Genomic DNA, 17,981 nt, shown 5'->3' with positions numbered 1-17,981 from the left:
TCAGCTTCTCCGCATCAAGCTTCCCCCAATGCACTTTCGCACGGGTAAACGCCATGCGTGCACCCTCTATACAGACTGATCGCTTAATAGCATCAAGCCGAGGACAGGCGCCCACAATCCACTTCGCGAGTCCGAAGTAACTGCTCGGAATTGGCTCCGCGGGCCACATCCGGACAACCAAGTCCTTCATGGCTAGTTCGGCCGCCTGGTGTAGTTCGACCAGCTGCTTCAGCTGATCGATAAAGGGCACCGGATAGTTCGGCGCCAAATACTGCGACCAGAAATCCCTCCCCGCAGACTTATTCTCCTCGGTCCGATAGAATTGGGCGACATCTGATATACTGCGAGGCAGATCCACAAACGCCCCTGGAAAAACAAGAATTCAGCTCGTCGCTTAGAGTTCTTCCTTTTATCATGTACAAATGGCCATGAATACAACATGCCTTACCAGCCGCAACCTTCCGGGCCTCCTGGATGTCCTGCACAGCACCTCGGGCTTCTTCCCAAGCATCTTCCGCGGCTTGGAGAGCTTGGGCGAGTTCAGATTCTTTTCCTACTAAACTCTGCTCCAAGCCCTCGCTTTTCTTTAGAGCTTCCTGGAGCTCTCGCTCAGCTGCAATGACCCTAGCCTCGTGTTTCTCACGAAGCTCCTGTTCGGCGGAAGCCTTCTCGTTGGCATCAGCCACAACCTTCTTCAGTGCCTCATACTCGGCACTCGCTCCTAGAGCATACAATACAAATACTTTTCACTAGGCACACTTACTCATTCGTGCCGAATTCAAGACAATGTTTCAACATACCTTGCTTGTCCTCCAATTGCTTCTTTACACGGCCAAGTTCTTCTTCGGCCCGCTCCAGGCTCTGCTTCAGTCCGGACACTTCCGCACTATGAGCGGCCGTCTTCTCTGCAGACGCCTGTTTTCACATAAAGGGTTATACGTCATTCAAAAAGGCTCCTGCAAAAGCAGAGGATTTGATCCCCTGTCTGGCTCTTTCTCTCTTTCGCCGGACAGTGTATCAGGGGCTACTACTCATACTATGACGATTCCTCAAAGGTTTCTTAGAAAACATACTTCAAAGTCCTTTATAAGGCCAAGGCAGGACTCATTCAGCCCGCTCTCGGCGGACTGAATCTTTTCAATCACCGCACCCATGAGGGTCCGATGTTCATCAATGATAGACGCACTCTTTAACGCTGTCGATAGACTGCCACGCAACTCTTCTTGGACGGAGGTTGCCGGTGGAGTAGGCAAACCTCCCACCGTCGAAGGTGGCTACTCGCCCGATCTGGAGCCTTAGAGGTCTCCAGGACCTTGTCCGGTTGTGGTCCGAACCCGAGATCGCCCCCACCGTTGACACGCCGGGAGGCCGCCGCCCCCGTGTGTTCGGCCCCAGAGACATGCCTCCCCTGGTCCGGGCCTCATTGAGACAACACCTCAGTGCCGTGCATGGACTTCAGGGAAGGGGCCTCTGGAGGCGTCTCGCTCGCCAAAGCATCTGAGCTCAGCGAATCCTCCGATGAGGACTGTCCGGCGCGAGACCTCTCTGGGCTGTATGACATATGGCGGCAGTTAAAGCTACTGCACACAAACAACCCTGGACGCATATGCGTGTTCGGATGTTGGATACTTACGACTTTCCCAGGGGCTGGGCCCTGGGATCCCACTCCGGGCTTTTATCGATAGCCGTGGTGGATGCCTCTGGGTGGGAACCTCTCCCCCTCTTGGGCAATTCGGCCTCCAGGGACGAGGAAGCCGACCTCTTCTTCCCACCTCCAGAGTGAGGCTCGTCCTCCTCTGCTTCTTCCTCTTCGTCTTCGGAAGAAGGATCATCGCTGGAGTCTTCGGATTTTGCGTCCGAAGCCTCGCGGCGACGGAGGCTGCCCCGGGTCTTTTTGACCTTCTTGGAGGCCTCTTTCTTTGGCGCCTTGTAAGGCGCGGGGACCAGCATCTTTGTCAGAAGAGGTCCGGCCGGTTCCTCCGATAGCGGGGTCGGACATTGCATCCGCTCCACCTTTTTTATCCATCCCTGGGGTCATGATAAGGCATGATAAAAATGTCTCCCTCGGGGCATGCCAACTGAAGCATGGATAGACAGAGCGTAGCTATAACTTACCGGTCTCGCAGAATGGGATAATTGATACCCATGGTCCTCGACGGAGCCCAACCATGATTTACCGGACTTAAAGAACACCTTCCAGATATCCTTGTGGGAGGAATCATAAAGCTCCTGAAGGGTTTGGTGCTCGGTTGGGTCGTACTCCCATAGATGACAGGCTCGACGCTGGCAAGGGAGAACCAGGCGAACTAACATCACCTGGACTACGTCGACAAGCTTGACGTCCTTGTCGACCACACTCTGGACGCGCGTCTGGAGCAGTAATAGCTCATCGGACGAGGACCAGTTCGGTCCCTTCTTGGGCTAGGACGTGAGCCGTAGGAGGGCTCCGGATCTGAACTCGAGAGCTGCAGCCCAGTTTTTGCCGCGCGGTTCGGTGATATAGAACCACCGCTGCTGCCACTCCTTGATGGAGTCGTTGAAGGCACCCGTCGGCCAAACGACCTTGGGCATCTTGCTCACCATGGCACCGCCGCATTCTGCGTGCTCGCCACTAACCACCTTGGGCTTCACATTGAAAATCTTCAGCCACAGGCCGAAGTGAGGTGAAATCCGGAGAAAAGCCTCACACACGACGATGAACGTTGAGATATTGAGAAAAGAATTGGGGGAAAGATCGTGGAAATCAATCCCATAGTAATACATGACTCCGCGAACAAATGGGTGAAGGGGAAACCCGAGCCCGCGAACAAAATGGGGAAGAAACACGACTCTCTCGTGAGGCTCCAGAGTACGGACGACTTGCCCCGCCGGTGGGAGACGGTGGCCGATCTTCTTGGCCAGGTACCCGGCCTCCCGGAGCCTCTTGATATCCCTCTCCTGGAAAGTAGAGGCCATCCATCTGCCTCCTGCTCCGGATCTGGACATCTTTGGAAAACCTCTCTTCGATGGAAAAGAAGAATGCTTGGGCGTTAGGGCTCGAACAGAGGGGAATGGGCTAGCGGAAGGAGAAGGCGTGGGTAAAGAGGAAGAGACCTTATCTCTTTATAGAGACGATGAAAGCTTTTTGCGCCTCCCCACTTGCCTGGTGAACCCGCTCGTTTCCCACTCGCCGCGATTAGCGGTGCGGTTGGATTACCCATACCCGTATTGATGAGAATCCCATAATAAGGGGACACGATCTCTGCTATGGCAAAACATGCAGAGGAAATCGCTTCCCGATATGCGCTGCAACTGGTTGTGGGAGAACAGTTCGCATAATGACCCAACCATAATAACATGTCACGTTGTCAGCAGATTACGTTTGTGAAATATCATTCTCTCTACGGTGGTATGTGGAGATCATTTTGCAAATCCGGACACGGTCTACGTGTTCGATAATTACTTTGGAGTATTCGGAGAAGGAACCCGCCTTGCAATGTCGAAGACAAGATTGCGCGCCAGACTCATCGTCATTGAAGCCTAGTTCAGGGGCTACTGAGGGAGTCCTGGATTAGGGGGTATCCGGACAGCCGGACTATATACATCGTCCAGACTATTGGAGCGTGAATATACAAGACTCAGGACTCCGTCCCGTGTCCGGATGGGACTCTCCTTTGCGTGGAAGACAAGCTTGGCGATCCAAATATTGTATTTCCTTCCTTGTAACCGACTCCATGTAAACCCTATCCCTCTCCGGTGTCTATATAAACCGGAGAGGATGGTCCTTAGAAGGCCGATCACAATTACAATCATAATCATCATAGGCTAGCTTCTAGGGTTTAGCCTCTACGATCTCGTGGTAGATCTACTCTTGTACTACTCATATCATCAATATTAATCAAGCAGCAAGTAGGGTTTTACCTCCATCGAGAGGGCCCGAACCTGGGTAAACATTGTGTCCCCTGCTTCCTGATACCATCAGCCTAAGACGCACAGATCGGGACCCCCTACCCGAGATCTGCCGGTTTTGACACCGACACCAGGGGCAGATGCCGAAATTGAGGCGCTCAAGAGGGATGTTGCCTTGGCCGAAAAGAAGGCGGCCGCGGAGCGGGCTCTCCGTGAAAAGCACGAGGCGAGGGTCGTGGAAGCTGAGCGAGGGCTTTAGGAAGCCGTAAACAAAAGCGAGAGTTTGGAGCAGAGTCTATCATTGAAAGAATCCGAACTCGCCCAAACTCTCGAGTCCGCGAATAATGCTCGGGAGGAAGCCCAGGCTGCTCTGAAGGATATTGAGGAGGCGCGGAAGATTGCGGCTGGTAAGGGTTTTTTTTTGTTCGAAGCGCCTTGCGCCTTTGCAGGGGAGATTCACGGTGACCCATTGAATCCGAATTTTTTCAGGGGCGTTTACGGCTCTGCCGCGCAGCATATCTGATGCTGCCCAATTCTGCCGAGCTGAGAAGAAGGACACTGCGGATAAGCTTGTCTGGTCACAGTATTTGGCGCCGAATTATCCGGTGTCGTTTGTCGACCAGCTGAAACAGTTGGTCGAACTGCATTAGTCGGCCGAACTAGCCATGAAGGATTGGTTATCCGCCTATGGCCCGCCGAGCCCATACCGACTAGTTTCTTTGGGCTCGTGAAGCGGATTGTGGGTTCCTGTCCTCGGCTGGACGTCATCAAGCGGTCGGTTTGCATGGAAGGGGCACGAATGGCGTTCGCCCGTGCGAAAGTGCATTGGGGGAAGCTTGATGCTGAGAAGCTGATGGCCGAGGGGCCGCCAGAGAGGAAGGAGCACCGCAAGCCCGAATTGTATTATGGCGGTGTCCTGAAAGGGGCCCGCCTCGTGGCTGAGCAATGTGCAAAAGACATTATTTTTCCCTGAAGGCAGTTATGTTATCCCTTGTAAGGTGAAACAGAGTCACTAATATGTATGTGCCTGTTATGTGTAAATTTTTATTCCTGCGCGGCCGTTTAATATGTTAGTCTTGAGAGTTTGCCAGTCGTCGGCTTCTGCCCCCATGTAGGAAATACGGGGGTGTTTGGGATACACCTGGACACTCTTTATCCCATTCTTGGGTCCATGAAGGAGGTGTTCAGCACAACGAACCAGGCGATCGGACTATAGGGCTTTATTACTCTCACTTAGCCATAGGAATTCGAGTATGGGAGGCGCAACCCCTGGTATTCCGAAGACCGCACGAGGGGCTCTATTAGCGCCTGATCGGTGGACCGATCCTTCACACGCTGCATTTTATTATGGCATTATGCGGAATAAATCCTTAAAGATTTTACAACCTCTCGAACAGCTGATCAGCTCTCGCCTAATCATGATAGTCGGTTTTCAGCTTTCTCTACTGAGGTGTTCGTCCGGCAGAACCGAGATACAATCGCAGTAGTTCTCCCAGTGCTACCTTAGCCGATATTGCGGAACGTAAGGTACCAAAACATGGGAGTCGGGCAAACCCAACCAATGACCCAAGACATGATTCGGAGCTAATGCATATAATGTTATAAGTTCGGGGTGCCGAACGACCGAGAAGGTGTTCGGACTTTAGTCGCCATAGTACGGGTGCAATCAAGCCCCTGGCGTTTAAAGGCATAACACGGTGTTCGGATGCCGTTATGACAAAATGTCGTTTGAGAAATAGTAGCAGATAAGCGTCAAATGACTCTACATGCTGGATTTAAATACGTCTACGCGTATGAGTACGGTGCATGTTATAAAAGGGAGGCGTGGCTCGCTGCTTCTGTTAATAAGGTAGCCGAATACTCTTCTGTACCGAGGCAAAGCTCGGTCTTACCCACAATTGTGACTAAATCACGTGGGTATTGGGTGATGATGCATCGAGTCGTAGTGTATCCTGGCGGTGCTGAGTAGCTACTGCCTAGGGGTGTAAGGCCGAAAGATGGTATGGCAATTTTCTGGCGATCCGAAGATAATCTCCAGGGTGGCGGGGTCTAGGTGGCCTTCACGCCTATTTGTAGCACTTTAAAATGAGTTTTTTGGTGGGTCTGATCCCCGAGTGGTCGATCCCTAGACTTGATAATCTGGGCTTCTTGCCCTGGGACCTCTTTATGCTCCTTCTGGCGTCGGCCTGCCGATTTGTTTAAAGACCCAGGATTCTCTATTGGTATGGTTGGCTGCCACCCCTGGGGTACCATGAATTTGACATGGGCGGTCAAGTATGCGGTTCAGGCTGGAGTGGCCTGAGTTTTGAAGTCTCTTTTCCCGCTCGACGGGTTGAGGACTACGGGCTCCTGTGTTGATCGTCGTTTCCTGGGCGCCATTCTTTGTCTTGGAACGTTTATATTTTTTGCATCAAGGTTTGTGGACTCTGCCTTTACCTGCTGATGCGTCCAGGGTGCTTGCTATGTTGTTGTTTGGTATGTAATGCTGATCTTGCGTGCAGCCCCTTGCCGTAGTGTGCTATCGGCTGGGTGTAGGCCTGCGTTTGATTTTTAGTGCCGCCTCCTTGAATTGAGGTAATAGCCTGCGCTTTGGGTAGTATTTTGTTCGGCGCTTGAGTTTGTATTCCTCGGCTTCCCGGGCCTTAGTTCGTCTGTCTGTGAGCAGATTCTTATCAGCTTGAAGCTGTTGCTGCTTCTTTTTCAGGCTTCTTGCAGTGACTATAAGCCGGCGCCCAAAGCGCTTCTGCTTTATGGGATCCTCTGGCACGCTGAATTCGTCATCGCCGAGGCTCACCTTGTCTTCGGAGGGAAGCATGTAGTTATCGTCCTCTAAGTATCCGTCTGTCGCCTGTTTGTCTGGGCTAGCCTGCCCGTGTTCCTGTTCGGCTTGCTCGAAGGTGGGTTGATCAGGATCGTATTCTTCTTCGGCACCATCTGGGATTTCTTCTCCAGTGTCGGTATGGTTGTGGCGGGGCTTGTAGCAGCGCCGATGACGCCCATGTTTTGCTTTCTTCTCCGAGGGTTTATCTCCCATCGCCTCATTGCCATTAGTTTCTTTGGGAGTATCCACCATATATATATCATATGAAGAGGTGGCAGTCCAGCGCCCTGTGGGCGGTGGTTCCTGTTCTGCTCTCGCATCGTCGTCTATACCGTCGATGTCTTCGGAATCGAGGTTAAGCACGTCGGTCAAGTCATCGACCGTGGCTATTAAGTGGGTGGTGGGTGGGTTTCGAATTTTTTCGTCGCCAGCTTCCCACTCGAGCCGGACATAGTTCGGCCAGGAGTCTCCTGATAAAGAAAGAGACCTTAATGAGTCTAGCACGTCTCCGAAGGGTGAGTGCTGAAAGATATCCGCGGCGGCGGACTTCATGGCTGGAGCCCAGTTAGATTCGATGGGCACGGATGCGCACGGTCCGGAACATACGGCCAGAGGCAAGTCCGAGGGTCCGGAAATACAGATTTTCTTAGGAGAGGAATCTGTGTTCGGCTCCAAAGCCGATGAGTGTGCGGCCTTCGGGGCGGGGTCCATCCACCCATCCTCGGAGGGCACGACCTGCTCTGGAATGAAGTCCGGAGCTGTAGCAGGTGCGATGTTCCGAATACTGCGCGACTGCAGATCTCGGTCATGCATGTCATGATTGTTTGGCGCTCCTGACACGGGCCCGAATCCGTCGAAGATCAAGTCTCCGCAGATGTCAGCGGTGTAGTTTAGGTTTCCAAACCAGACTTGATGGCCAGGGGCATAGCTATCGATCTGCTCCAGATGGCCAAGCGAGTTGGCCCGCAGTGCTAAGCCGCTGAACACGAAGATCTGTCCGGGGAGAAAAGTCTCACCCAGGACGGCGTTGTTGAAGGTTGGAGAAGCCATCGAGCCTGATAGCGACGACACAGAGGAACTCTCAATGAAAGCACCAATGTCGGTGCCAAAACCGGCGGATCTCGGGTAGGGGGTCCCGAAATGTGCGCCTAAGACTAATGGTAATAGGAGGCGGGGGACATGATGTTTACCCAGGTTCGGGCCCTCTCGATGGAGGTAATACCCTACTTCCTACTTGATTGATCTTGATGATATGAGTATTACAAGAGTTGATCTACCACGAGATCAGAGAGGCTAAACCCTAGAGGCTAGCCTATGGTATGATTGTTGTTGTCCTACGGACTAAGCCCTTCGGTTTATATAGACACCGGAGGGGGCTAGGGTTACACAGGGTCGGTTTACAGAGAAGGAGATCTACATCCGAATCGCTAAGCTTGCCTTCCACGCCAAGAAGAATCCCATCCGGACACGGGATGAAGTCTTCTATCTTGTATCTTCATAGTCCAATAGTCCGGCCAAAGTATATAGTCTGGCTGTCCGGATACCCCCTTATCCAGGACTCCCTCACCCCCCCAAGCTAGGGGGCGCCCCCTTTAGGGTCCCCCCCAACCCTAGGCGCATGGGCCCTAGTGGGGGATGGCGCCTAACCCACTTAGGGGTTGGTTCCCTTCCACCTACAGCCCATAAGGCCCTTCGGGTAGGTGGACCCTCCCGGTGGACCCCCGGAACCCCTCTGGTGGTCCCGGTACAATACCGGTATACCCCCAAATATTTCCCGTGACTATATGATGACTTCCCATATATAAATCTTCACCCCCGGACCATTCCGGAACTCCTCCTGACGTCCGGGATCTCATCCGGGACTCCAAACAACATTCGGTAATCACATACAAATCTTCCCTATAACCCTAGCGTCATCGAACCTTAAGTGTGTAGACCCTACGGGTTCGGGAATCATGCACACGTGACCGAGACAACTCTCTGGCCAATAACCAACAACAGGATCTGAATACCCATGTTGGCTCCCACATGTTCCACGATGATCTCATCGGATGAACCACGATGTCGAGGACTCAAGCAATCCCGTATACAATTCCCTTTGTCAATCGGTATGTTACTTGCCCGAGATTCGATCGCCGGTATCCCGATACCTCGTTCAATCTCGTTACCGGCAAGTCACTTTACTCGTTCCGTAATGCATGATCCCGTGACTAACTACTTAGTCACATTGAGCTCATTATGATGATGCATTACCGAGTGGGCCCAGAGATACCTCTCCGTCATACGGAGTGACAAATCCCAGTCTCGATTCGTGCCAACCCAACAGACACTTTCGGAGATACCTGTAGTGCACCTTTATAGCCACCCAGTTACGTTGTGACGTATGGTACACCCAAAGCATTCCTACGGTATCCGGGAGTTGCACGATCTCATGGTCTAAGGAAATGATACTTGACATTAGAAAAGCTTTAGCAAACGAACTACATGATCTTGTGGTATGCTTGGGATTGGGTCTTGTCCATCACATCATTATCCTAATGATGTGATCTCGTTATCAATGACATCCAATGTCCAGGAAACCATGACCATCTGTTGATCAACGAGCTAATCAACTAGAGGCTCACTAGGGACATGTTGTGGTCTATGTATTCACACATGTATTACGGTTTCCAGTCAATACAATTATAGCATGAACAATAGACAATTATCATGAATAAGGAAATATAATAATAACCATTTTATTATTGCCTCTAGGGCATATTTCCAACATATAGTCCGGCTGTCCGAGGACCCCCTAATCCAGGACTCCCTCAGTAATCAGACCACATGCATCACAAGAGGCCTCAGCCACCAACGGCACAAGCGGAAGAGCACTCTGGTTTCCTTCGGTGGTCGTGCTCTTCTTCTCTACTTATCGATAACTACTAATAAAAGAAATAGATATTCTTAATCCGTTTTGCTATTTTATAGAAAACCGCTAATGTTTCTGACATTAAATCTGTAGTACATATCAAATCTTTTTTAAAATACTCATATCTTCTAAACTGTAACTCCAAATTTAACATGTTATATATGGAATTTGATTCAAAAAATATGTAGAATCTGAATATGATATTATTGTACCAGTTAACAATTTAAAAAACTCCCATCTAGGCTGCAATATTAATCAACAATGCATATCCATATTTTTTTTCATACTGGTACTGATTCAGAATGTGGATGGACACCTAAATAAAATCTGGATTGGACATGAAATTGAAGATAAATTTGCTAGAGACCCCAATAAATAAGGACATTCATGACACGAAATAAAAGAATGACCCAACAAATATGGGATGTCCACTATAAAACAAATAAAAGAGAAAATGCAGAGGAGATCCGATAAAGATGAGATGTTGCAATATTCTCCTATATATAAGAAGAAGAAAAGGGAGGACATGCATGAAAAATGTAAAAAGGAGGCATGCATGAAAAAAAATAGATAAGTTTGATAAGATATAAATAGTGATGAAACAGTGACCAATACTTATGACATGTATGGCAAGAAATAGTGATGAAATAGGGGCGCAACTACCTGTGTCCATAGGACACCATACAAAAATGTTTTTTTCGGACCAAAAAATCTCTTTACATGATTAAAAAATCATGCATCTTTTTAACAACGTTTTTAACAATTCTTCATGTATTTAATAAATATGCATGTGAAAAAAAGTGTTCAAGAGTTAGCCTAAGTTGGTGATTCTTAAACTAAAAACTAGCATTGATGCACACGTGTCTCCGTAGTGTGTTAATGTGTCATCGTTTGTTTTTGTCGTTTTTCTTTACTCACTCATAACAACACCCCATTCTGAAAATGACATGAATAAATGCATGATTGCTTGCCCGTTTCTTTGTACGAATTAAATCTACATACAAGCCGTGTTGAAATAGAACACCTGTAGAATTTTAAACTGCCCTTTTATAGGTTAAGACCATCTTTGTTTGGGCCATAGCTACAAGTTCTCATATTATAGACCATCTTTTGTAAATTAAAAGTGTGTGGTATTTTTTTTCTTCCGTTGCAACACACGGGCCTTTTTGCTAGTCCTTCTTATGAAATCTCGGAAGCAAAAAACCAAAAGGCTTGATACCATGGAAGATATCGAAAACTATGAAGTTTCGCGTGTGTTTATTGAGACTCGAGAACAAGTATATATCGCATTACAAGAGACCAACTTGAAGTACAAGACAAATTCGATCGCATCATAACCAATCCAATCTTTATAATAGGATAACACTTTGACCAGCGTCCCCTCTCCTTGCATAAGGTTGCATCAATAGGAGGAGAAGAAGAAAAGGAGGATTGTTCTTGTTGTTTGCTACAGCACTTCCGATGATTTCCTTGAGAGCTCTTCGACCGAGCGAGGGAGCGGGACAAGCTCGGTCCTTAACGTGTCCTCCAAGTCGGCTCAGGCCGTTTATTGAGGAGAGGAGGAAAAATGAGAGTTCACGAGTCTGACCTCTGCTCTGGAGTCACGATCTGTTAAACATAAAATCGAGACAGAAGTATAGCAATTAGGATACGTGCACATGTCCGCTGCGGCGGTGGGAATGGGATCCGGCGGCTGGGAAGGCTTGCCAGAGCCCAGAGAGCCAAAGGGCAGCAAACTCCCTTTCCGTCCCATCGAAGCGAGAGGCAAACGCAGCTGGAGCGCCGTAAAACCAGGGCGATTACGGCCTACGCCCAGAAAGATTCGAATCGATGGGTGTAATCACGGCATAACTTGGACCCCTGTACACGTCGATCGATCTGCGTGATCCACTTGCATGTATACTACGCGGACAGCTTGCTGCATGCCTCTGGATAAGGCCACAATATTAACGTGTCAGAGAAGCATATACTGCTGCATATCACACCCACGCCCGTCAAATGCTACAGCCGATATAGCTGCATGGATCGGAAGGGCCCTTCGCGACCGCGCGGGGCAGGGGCGGGATAGATAGAGGTCAGGTGACTATCTATACCGAGCAGCTAGCTGTTTATGTCGGTGCAAAGATCTTGTGCACCCCTACGCGACTATGCGAGCTACAGAGAACATGGAGCGGAATGGGGCGAGTGGGGTCACGTGACAGAGTGGCAGGCCATCAAACACGGCAAAACTAGGTCTCGACGGATCTATCCGTTTCGGGCACGGATCGTCAGATAACATACTTTAGGTTACGACTAGCTGCAACTTGCGAGTCTTCTATGGCTCAACTGGGGAGAGGGAAAGAAGCTTTACTTAATCGGGATGGGATGGATGCCTAGAAATAGAGTACTGATCGCCATGCATGCCACGTGCACGTATAATATGCTAATGTGTGTTTTCCACCTCGTCCTCCGATAATATCACATCGCAGCTTCTAGTCACCTGACCAAAAGAAAAAGAAAAAACTCTACTTGGAAAAAGTTGCATGGCATGCGATGCTCGTGCAAATTACTCAGCTCACGGACGTGAGACAGCGTCAACGTCACCGCCGTTCAAGGGATACAATCCAGTTCTCCATCCAGATGCGTGAGGGGTACGACGCTCGCTAACAAAAATGCGATGGTTGCCCTAAAGACATGCACGGGTGACTGGTGGTTGGTTGTCCGAGCAAGAGGCGCTACGCCCCGATGCATTCCTGCGTCTATGTTCGTCATATCGCACTTGGTCCAAATCTCCGTCCAGATGCACAATGCATTGCTAGCTTGGCGGGGCCAAATCTCTGGCCAGGTGCTCAACGCATTGCTCTCATACTTTGCACGCTTGCACACGCCAAATCCAAAAACGTAAGCATTCTGTCCATAAATTATGTCATAGTCCAATCATGAACAAAGTTCTACAAGGAAATGGTTCGACAGTAATTTTGGAGTTTCGTAAATTGAAAATATGAGAATGCAACCACTTACTCAAGGTTTAGGGTTTGGTTCCTAGCCACAGTTTGCTACACGCAAGTTTAACCAGGTTACTTTGAGAAAAAAAAATAGGTTGATGTTTGGTTTTGGTCAGTGGCCACCCCTAAAACAAAGAGAGTGGTTTATCTACTATGCACAAGATATCCCGTGCATGGATCCACCGTCCGTGATTACTTTGATTTTTGTGTCTTTTTTGCTGTCAAAATTGTTTCGTTTCAAATTGTCTCGTTCAATTATTTTGTTCATTGTGTAGCAACAAAAAAAATGAACCAGTTCTAGATCATGTTAGCTGATGATACACAATTAGACATTATGCTACACTTTGGAACGGGAGAAAAGGCTATTGGAACACTTTGAAACAAAGACAAGTTCTAAAAACAGATAAGAAGTAGCACGGATTTCAATGCAACCATGGAAGGGGATCCATGCATGGGATACTAAGACGGGGTCATTTCTGTGAGAAGCCTCACATATCAAGATTCCCTTATGCAAGCTAAAGTGTGGCTAAGAATTTGAGCCCATAAGTGTGGAAGGCTATCACAAATTAATAGCCAACCAACCATGCCCTAGTTTTAAAGAGAGTGGTGGTTAGGGCCTCTTTGTTTTGCATTGCATGACTCCAAACCGCAGTAACAAAAGAAAGAAAGAAAATAGTTGATTGAATTGTTATGTCATTTAGAATCTTGCAGGCCCTTGTTTTGTTTCATTGCGCCACAGGAGAATTTAGAATTTTTTTTCCAAGAGGTTTGAATGTATGCTAGCATTTCTTTGAAAACGAAATGCAACACAAATACTCCATTCGTTCACAAATATAAGATATTTCGAATATTTCAATACGGACTAAATATTGACTGAAATGAGTGAAGAAACACACTAACATGCGTCTATTTACATTTGTTGCACAAAAAAGCAAAACATTTTATATTTATGAATGGAGGAAGTAACATTTTAGAACATTTTGTTTACAACTCAATCCTACGAATTAGACAACAGTCTTGCTAAGTCTCAGTATATCCGTGAGATCTTATGTTAGGATCCCAAAATTTTCCTTTTAGTTTTTTCTTTTTCTCTTTTGCGTGTTATGTCACTTGACCGAGACTTGGTTAAATCTCAGTTGATTGAGACCTAGCCACTCCCTTTTTTTCTTTGCGGGGATAGCCACTCCCATTAGACAAACCATACAAGAAACATTTCTAGAGATTCCGAGGTATAAAGTAGTGAAAAGCTAAAACCTCTTGCGAAATAACACAATTATAGCATCTTGTTAGTTTAATGATGAATAATATATACTGGCAGGTTACTTCTTACAAAATACAGTACTACTAGTACCATGTATGGAAAATGCGGATTAGCTTGTGGAAACGGATACTCCTACCAGGCTGCCAAGAAGTAGGTTTCATTTGGCTCTCGCACCCAGTGGCCTTTGGGAGCTGCCGAGCTGGGGTTTGTTCGGGAGGCAAACCACGGCGGCAGCTAGCAAACCGGTGGCCGAGCACGTAGGCTCCCTGTCCTACGACGCAACCTTTTTTTTCTTGTTGTTGAGTAGACCCTACGACGGCAACTGGTAGTACTGTAGTAATCATTCGCCGTCCGCATGGGTCACCGACGCCGCTTAACCGCTCCCTGGCTACGTGCTCGACCGGTTCTCGTCGTGCGCCGGGCGTTCTCTCTCGCACGGGCCGCCCCGCTGCTACCACCGATGGCCGATGAACGCTGTGGGACGGGTATCTGCCATTCGCGCCTCTTGACGTACTTCACGCGTCCGCCAGAGTCCTTCGCCCGTGCGCCCCTTGCTCTCGACGTAAAAGAAAAAGAACCGTTTTGCATGCTTGGTTGCCCTGGCTTCTGAGCCCGTCCCAGAAGCTGCCGCCCGCCAACGCCAAGTCGTCCGTCACTATTTCAAAAAGAGGGAGAAAAGCAGGCGAGCCGGACATGTGCGCTCGACTTCTCCGAGCCTCGTCGCCCAGTTGATCTAACCAGTTGAGCATATACAAAGTCAGACCTTTGCTCCGGAGGAGCAGTACCTGAACCTGGTTTTCCCAACCCGTCCCGCAAGAAACACTGCAAAACATGCATGTGCACATGTCTCGTACGTACCTTACCTCGTAGGCAAGTAAGATAAGACGTACTACGTACAGCCACATCGGCGGGACCGGGCCGGGAAGACTCGACTCGACGCGGAGAGATAGACAGAGGGGCGTCCCTTTCCGTCCCGTCGCACGGCCAGCAGCGACGCCCCGCGGCCGCGCGCGCACGCGGGCACGTCCCCACGCCACCGCCAAGGGCCAAAGCCCGTCCGGGGCCACGCACCTGGCACGCATCCGCACGTGCTGACCTGGCCCAATGAGACTCGAACGCCCGTCCTCCCGCCGTAGGGCCGTCCGGACCCGGCGACAGTGCGGCGAGAGGGAGGATAGATGCCGCGGCATATCCATATCCGGAAGCGGAACAGGAACGGGGGGCGCCATGGCCCCGCCCCTCGCCTCGGGTATATCCTCCTGCCTCCCTGCTGCCTGCTACGTTGATGCCCCTCCCCAACTCCAATTCTTTTCAGGACGCGCACAGCACAGGGCACTCACTCGTGAATGAAAGTTTCAACGAGGAGACGTTCCGCCTAATCGGCCAGCGAATATGCCATGCGATAGTGCCACACCGTGAACCCGTTCGCGGTCAAGGAGGGTCACCTAAAAAACTTTTAAACGCTCTTCTAGAAGAGACGCGGTACTACTGATAATCCGATGCAAATTACCCCCACTGCTATCACGACTAGCGTTTCCTCGATCGTTATCGCAGCAGTACCATGTTTTCAACGCCGAAGTAAACGAAAACGTAGACGTCGCGTTCGTTGGCTCGATCGGATCCACGTGTTTATGATATCATGAGGCCACGGCTCTGGCATGTCCAGAGCATGGATGGGGCTGGAACATGAGATGAGCTACTAGTAAACGTTTCTCCTTAACATTGTCAGCCATCGGTCAATCAACCCACAAACAAACGTGGAGCTGGTTAATCCAGTGCGCGGGCGTGGCATGGCACGATTAAATTAGCTTAGCTTAGCTTAGCTTTGGACGTGAGTACGTGACTATTATGGGCACCTAAAGCTGCCCCCACAACCTCGTAGCACCGGACCGGAGGGGCATATTCCAGGGCTCAATTCTCTCGCAGCCCGCGGCGCCCAGAAGACAACAATGGTAATCAATCCAAGCGTCACCTACTAACGCAAGCACGCAAAGGTTAATCCGCCGAATAAACCCTTCCGCCAACCACCCTATAAAGCCGCGGCCCGCCAGCGTCAACCTCTGTCCTCCCGGCACCGCACACCGCAACCTCTAAGCTCAAACCACAACGCGCACCCACACAAAGCCGAGAGCGCGCTCTCGCTCGCTCGCCGGCGGCGACAGAGGACAGGCATGGCCGTGTACATCCGCCTGGACGACGCCGTGCGCGCGCGCCTCCGCGGGGACGGGGGTGGCACCAGCAGCGGCAGCGACCACGACGCCTCCGCCTGCCTCTCCGACCTCGTCCAGGCCTTCCTCGAGACGGACGCCGCCGGCAACGGGGACGACGCGGCCGGGCCGGCCCCGAAAGGACGTGACGGGTACGACTCCGACGACGCGGACGGCGCCGCGGAGGCGGCCGCGTCCGTGCGGGAGCTGCTCGACCCGCCGGCCGCGGAGGACCCCTTCCGGATCAGGCTGGCGGCCGCCGTGTCCGCGGCGCTGGACGCGGAGGCGCCGCTGCGGGGGCACGGCGCGGCGTTCCGGCGCGCGGTGATGCGGCGGCTGCGTGCCGCTGGGTACGACGCCGGCGTGTGCAGGTCGCGCTGGGAGACGTGCGGCAACCTGACGGCCGGGACGTACGAGTACATCGACGTGGTCGTGCCGGCCGCGGGGAAGGCGGCGAGGTACATTGTGGACGCGGACTTCCGGGCGGGGCTGGAGGTGGCGCGCGCGACGGCGGAGTACGCGGTCGTCGTGGCCGCGGTGCCGGCCAAGGCGGTGGTCTCGCGGGAGGAGGCCGTGGGGCGCGCCGTGCGCGTGGCCGCCGACGCCGCGCGCCGGTCGCTCCGGGCGCACGGCCTGCACGTGCCGCCGTGGCGCAAGAGCCGGTACATGCTCGCCAAGTGGCTGGGGCCCTACAAGCGGTCGCCGTCCTCCTCATCATCGGCGTCCGGCGCAATGCCGGCGCCCGGCGGCCCCGGGATGGACATCATCAAGTGCCGCGCCGTCGGGTTCTTCCCGTCCCAGACGGCCGCGCCGGCGGCGAGGATCAAGTAAAAGCTCCTCGGCACCGCTAATTCTCCGCGCGCGTCTCTGGAAGATGTCATAGTCTGATAAGTAGATGTAGAGAGATGATCGATGAGTTGGAGCGTGCCTCGAATTCGTTTTTGTACAAACATTTTTGGTCTACCTAGACTATGAAAGGAGCAAATTGTTGGTCCATCCACCATCCACATGCATGATCGAAACCGTCAACCTTTCAAGCAGCCATGGCACGATTAAACTATGGATCTTGGTGAGCTGGAAACATAAAGGCGTGCGCATAAGATTTAATAGTAACAAAATAAAATTTAAAGAGAGATGAAAAGGAGCCATGAAATGGTGGACGCGGCGGGCGGGCGGGCGGGTGTAGGCGGATTAGCATGGGTCGAATTACGGCATTACTTTTATCAATCTGCGGTGGTTGTCGGCGACGAGATCGTAGTACTAGTAATATAAGGATCAACCAAGCAAGCAACATATGTTTAGTATTATCCTAAACGAATCAGGCGAGGTGGAATTCTGGGTGTGATCTTTCGTATGATATTTTGTCGCCGCAAGGATCCTGATGAAACACTGCCCTCAACCCTCCTCCTCTCTCTCTCTTGCGTGTACATTTTTCAGGCTTAAACAAGACTGTAGGAGCACCAAAAAGTAAAAAAAAAAATGAGACCAACTCAAAAGCTAACCCTCGTTGGCATTTATTTATAGAAGAAACTTCCCGAGCACCCCACGTCCAAGTAGGGTGGGCTGGCAGCAACCACTGTAGGAGCACCAAAAAGTAATTGCATGCCCGTAGCACCAAGGAAACAACGGGATTGCCATTTCGGTAGATGATCAAACAGTAGTTAGAAATCGGAGAGGATAAGGAAAAGGTGATGGAGTTGGGGCCGGAGGAAATAATGCCGGGTGTGGTCCATGGTTAGATGAATAACGGGGTAGTGGGGCCAGCGACGAGACCTGTCCACTCGAGCGCGCGTCGCGTAGCTTCTTCGCCCATGCGCCACTCGCGGGGCCCGCAACTGATTCCGTCGTAGAACGTCTCGGATCGATCAAGGCCGCGCCCGGCGCATCCAGGCGAGCTGACGAGGCTCCA

The 17,981-nt window shown here is 50.9% G+C and overlaps 1 protein-coding gene across 1 annotated transcript; it reads left to right on the top strand.

The window, feature by feature from the left end:
- The first annotated feature begins 15,873 nt into the window (after positions 1-15,873).
- On the top strand, positions 15,874-17,079 carry LOC123066162 (uncharacterized). The gene has a single exon (XM_044489307.1). It carries the CDS (start codon positions 16,037-16,039, stop codon positions 16,901-16,903), a length of 867 nt encoding a protein of 288 aa, XP_044345242.1. The 5' UTR covers positions 15,874-16,036; the 3' UTR covers positions 16,904-17,079.
- The last annotated feature ends 902 nt before the right edge of the window (positions 17,080-17,981 follow it).

This window comes from Triticum aestivum, chromosome 3B (genome assembly GCF_018294505.1).
Source record: "Triticum aestivum cultivar Chinese Spring chromosome 3B, IWGSC CS RefSeq v2.1, whole genome shotgun sequence".
In the NCBI taxonomy this organism is placed as follows: Eukaryota; Viridiplantae; Streptophyta; class Magnoliopsida; order Poales; family Poaceae; genus Triticum; species Triticum aestivum.
This window is presented reverse-complemented; position numbering and strand designations above follow the sequence as displayed.

Excerpts from the sequence above, each read along its gene's own strand:
- LOC123066162 (XM_044489307.1), top strand. The coding sequence starts at position 16,037 with ATGGCCGTGTACATCCGCCTGGACGACGCCGTGCGCGCGCGCCTCCGC.